This window comes from Vombatus ursinus, unplaced genomic scaffold, assembly GCF_900497805.2.
Source record: "Vombatus ursinus unplaced genomic scaffold, bare-nosed wombat genome assembly UNPS02014807.1, whole genome shotgun sequence".
Lineage (NCBI taxonomy): Eukaryota > Metazoa > Chordata > Mammalia > Diprotodontia > Vombatidae > Vombatus > Vombatus ursinus.
The window spans coordinates 52,588,515-52,593,406 of NW_020954585.1; the positions used below are offsets into that span (position 1 = coordinate 52,588,515).

The window sequence follows — 4,892 nt, forward strand, 5'->3', positions numbered from 1 at the left end:
TTCACCCACCTCTGCCCCAGTGCCCCATTCCCTTCTCTGTGCCCACGTGCCCTCCTCTTACCTTTCTGCCCCTTCCTTCCTCTGCCCCTCACCCACCTCTGCCCCAGTGCCCCCTTCCCTTCTCTGTGCCCACATGCTCTCCTCTCACTTTTCTACCCCTTCCTTCCTCTGCCCTTCACCCACCTTTGCCCCAGTGCCCCCTTCTCTGCGCCTACGTGCCCTCCTCTCACCTTTCTGCCCCTTCCTTCCTCTGCCCCTCACCCACCTCTGCCCCAGTGCCCCTTCCCTTCTCTGTGCCCACGTGCCCTCCTCTCACCTTTCTGCCACTTCCTTCCTCTGCTCCTAGCCCACCTCTGCCCCAGTGCCCCCTTCCCACTCCCTAACCCTTGTGCCCCTACTTCCTCAGTGCCCCTCACCATCCCTTTTCTCCCGCTAGGTACACATATACCCCCTCTTTTCTGTGTACTCATGTGCTCCCTTCCTTCCATGCAACCCTTGTGACCCTCCATGCCCCCCTCTACCCCTTTTCTCCCTCCTTAACCCCATACTCCTTTTCTCTCTCTTGTGCCCTGGTGCCCCCTTCCCTCTTCAGTGCCCCCCTCCAACCCCTTTCTTCCAACAGGCCCACCTACCCGCCTGCACACACACACTCCCACCTTCATCCCAGGCCCTATCCCTGTGGTGGGTTCAAGTGCCCCTTCTCTCTCTGCAGCCTGTTCTCTTTTCCCTCTAGGACTACATATCCACCTTCCCTTTTTTGTGCCTACCAGCTCCTTTCCCACTCTGCAACCCTTGTGCTCCTTACCTCTTTTTTGTCCGCTTCCTGGCCCTCTTAGCAGCCCTGGTACTCCCTTCCTTCTGTGCCTTAGTGCCCTTCTTACCCCCTTCCCTCTTCTGTGCCCCAGTGATCATGTCTTTTCACTCCCTTTTTGTACATCCCTTGAGCTTGGGTACAGCATTCCTATATCCCATTCTCATTCATGTGCTGATCCCTCAGTGCATTTTTCTTAACTATTATAGACTGTGGGGTTTATGGTTCCCTCACCTTCCCCCCCACCCCACCACCACCACTGAGGGCTGTCTGGCACACAGTAGACACTTTATAAATGCTAGTTGATTGATTGACTTCTGTGTTAGATAGTTCAGTAGTTGTTGGGGATATTAAAATGTTAGTCCTACTGCTTTGAAAAAACAAGATGAAATCTGAAAATTTTAATCAGTAAATTGTAATCTCAGTCCTGGGGTAAAAAACAGGTTTTATTTATGCCCTGGCTGTTAAGCAGAAGTATCTGGGGTGTTTTCATTCAAAACCAATAGCCCTTAAATGACTAAAGGCCTCCCAAGATTTAAATGAGGACAATTAAGATCAGTAGGAAACCACAAAAGTAATAAATTTCATCAACTGAATTTTCAGAGGGGTGGGAAGTTAAATATGTCCCATGCCGCTTCTGCTGCCAACATCCTCTAATGATGCAAATCATCTTTCTACATTTTGCTTTCTTTGCATTGTGTGCCTATTATGTACATATATTATATACACCCAATTAAGATGGCCTTTTTGAAAAATTTACAGGGTGAAAAGTTCTCTTTTTCCAGCGTGTCAGCTTTTAAATGGGCCTATTTGTGTCTCTTCGCTTATTGTGTACTTCATTGTCATCACCAAATAATGTTCATTTTTCAGCTCTTAGGGATATGCAGTGGTATTATGTTGGACTGCAGTGCTTATTGTTGATGTGTTCCTTTCCTTTATTTATTTTAGCTGTCACTTAAACGACCCTGCTGTGGAAGCCAGACCAATTGTGACCTCAAAACAGAAGGTTGAAGTGGTTTGTGGTGTCCCGACCCAGGTGGTCTGCACAGCTTTCAGCAGTCACATCCTTGTGGTGGTGACCCAGTATGGAAAAATGGGTACCCTGGTCTCTCTGGAGCCTAGTACGGTAGCCAATGATATCTGCAAGCCTGCAATCACTACTAGAGTGCTCCTCGGGCAAGATGAGGTAAAGTGGTCAATAGGGGATCCCAGAGATGCAGGAGAAATCACTTAGTTTTAAGATGACTTTAGGGCTGCTGAATGTCTGAAATATTTATTATGCATCACTACTGTGATGCCAGAAGTGTTTGTTATTTCCAAGTATCTTCTTTGTATAGGAATGTCCCCTGTGTTCTCAGTAAATGCTTTGGTCACTCATTTGGCCTTCTGTTCGATAGAAGAATAAATCTGTTGGCTCCATAACTTGTGTCTTTTTTTTCCCTTAGTCTGAACCTTTCCTAGTACTGTTACTTAAGGAATGGCTAGCTGGGCTTGTTCCAGTCTGGAAAGATGATCAAAGAGATTTAATGAAGGTCCCTTTGCAGACTTGCCTTTTCCTTAGCCTTCCCAGACTAAAGATAAGCAGGAGAGACCTGGGAATTAGAAGGCACGAGGAAAATACACTTAATGATGCTGCTTTATCAGTTTGTTTGTGACTGGTTGTTATGGATGTATGTTCATTGATGCTGAATCACCATCACATCAGATTTAATGTGTGGTAATTTAATGGTGGTGCAAGAATCCTGTATCTATTTCTAAATAAGGGATACTTAATGAAGGTATTAAGAAAAAAGGCGCAACTTCTCACCACTAAAGTAACTCTCTGTGTGACTTTTCTCCTTCCTTTGCCTCTCCAGCCCCTTATCCATGTCTTTGCAAAGAACCTAGTGACGTTCGTGTCTCAAGAAGCAGGAAACAGGCCTATTCTCCTGGCTTTGGCCTTGAAGGAAAAAAGTGTGGAAGGGGTGAGAGCCCTGAAGGAAGTGATTCGGAGCTGCCAGGTGTGGTGAAACAAGGCCCTGCCTGCCAGCTGGATATTCCAGGGGAAAGCTCTTGAATCAAGACATCATAACTCTTCTTCCAAAGGAACCTTTTATTTTCTTGTGGCTTATAGCCCATGCAGTTGAGAGAGAACTGTTTTCACATCTCAGAACAAACTCAGTTTGGTTTTGATACTAATGTTGGGGGGTGGGGGAGGGGCCAATTCCTTTGTGAATTTATGAATGGTTTTTCATTGAGGTCTGCAGAGTTGCATGCTTTTGAGAATTGTTACAGTGAATCATCCTTCAGGATGGGATCCCCTGTGTTCTGTGTATAACATCAGTTGCAGGAGGAATTTTCAGAGAGAGAACAAAGCCGAGTAGTAGTCAATGCTCATTTTACATACTTTATCACTTTTTTCTTGCATAGTAAAAATCTCAATTGCACAAGCCCCAACATTCCAAACTATGAATGTAATTAAAAGTACTCTAGATGTATGAGAACTTGTTTGATAAGCAATAATAGGTATGTGACTCACACTGTTCAAATAAATACTGGGAATTAATCTTAGCATTACACAAAAATTATTATTTTTAGGTTCTACTTGTTTTCTCTCTCCCTTTTCCTAAGGCTCTTCTTTTTGTAGCCTCTGAAGTACCGTTGAAAAGAAAATCCAGGGGCAGCTAGGTGGCGCAGTGGATAGAGCACCAGCCCTGAAGTCAGGAGGACCTGAGTTCAAATCCAGCCTCAGACCAAACACTTGACACTTAACTACCTGTGTGACCCCGGGCAAGTCACTTAACCCCAATTACCTAAAGAAAAGAAAATCCAAAATTAAGTGTTCTAATCAAGAATGGCAATTCTATGCATCAAGCATCAAACAGGAGCCAATGGCCATGGGTCCAGCATCCCTTATTTTACAGATGAGGAAACTGAAGCCCTTTGAGATAAAGTGACCCACTCAAGGTTTCACAAGTAGTAAGTATCAGAGGTAGGATTTGAACTCAGGTCTTACTGAATCTAGAGCCAGCACCGTTTCCACTGGACTTGGCTGCCTCTGATATTCCGTTGTCTTTAACCTTTTTCCTCACTGAACCTTACAGAAACCTAGGACTCCCAGACCCTTTCTTTATTAGTAGAGAAAGTAGTCATATAGAACCAGTAAATTGGGTCTTCGTGCAAACTGAAAGGCCTTTTATAAGAAAATAGGCGATGTAGGATGTGAGTGACAGTAACTTGCCTTTCAGTGAAAACCCAGGCTTGGTGTGAACAGGGAATAAATGCACTTAGACTGACTTCAAACCACTGTCTTCTGTTCATTGGAAATAAAGCTCAAGACTGTTCCTTGAAATAGATTGGTAAGGAGCAGAGAATTGGGAAAATGTACCTCTCGCCTTTCATTGCAGAGATAGGAAACTAGAGTTATACTGCATGTAGTGCCAGCTGCAATAGGTGCTTTGGTCTTGTGGAACTGGTTTCTTTCTCTTGAAATTTTTGCTGTAAGGGCAGGGTTTGCTGAAGAGGTAGGAAGGAAGATGTTCATAAATGAATATGATAAAAGACATTAATAATTTTTAACAATACTGGTTAGAAGTATCTGACCTCGGTTCCTTTATAAGGTCACAAAACAATACTTGAAGATAATTTTTCGTCAGACTAAAGGCTTCTAAAATTCTCCTGGGATTGTCTTCATTTTATAAACTCTTCTATGATGTGATAGGGAGGAGCACTTTAAACCATTGGTCCAGGGGAAAAATAATAGCAAATTTGCAGCAGATGGGAACCAAGTAAAGCTAATTATCTTGTTGACATATCAATCTATGATTTCTGACATGTGATTTATTGTTTTGGTTCTTTTGCTTTTCACCATAGAATCTTGATTTCTGTGTAATACACGAAGAGACTGAAACACAAGGTGGAATGTGTGTCAGAGAGAAAGAGAGATTAGGCAGGGTTTGCTGTCTTTGATTTTCTAGGTTCTCGATTAGTACCTAGATGAAGGCTCCTAAGCCTGTTATCCTTTTAAGATTTTAAAGCTGTAACCATGAATCAAGGGAAGTGTCTTTAAACAAGAGCTCTTGAAAGATAGTTGCACCTTCAT

General features: G+C 43.6%; 1 protein-coding gene across 1 annotated transcript in view; it reads left to right on the plus strand.

Annotated features, from left to right (window-relative positions):
• The window catches only part of PSMG3 (proteasome assembly chaperone 3), a 3,949-nt gene extending 588 nt beyond the window's left edge, over positions 1-3,361 (plus strand). The window contains exons 2-3 of the mRNA XM_027874268.1: positions 1,760-1,997; positions 2,668-3,361. Of these exons, the coding sequence (XP_027730069.1) occupies positions 1,760-1,997; positions 2,668-2,820 (391 nt within the window). The 3' untranslated portion in view covers positions 2,821-3,361. The remainder of the gene's footprint in view (positions 1-1,759; positions 1,998-2,667) is intronic.
• Positions 3,362-4,892: the final 1,531 nt, after the last annotated feature.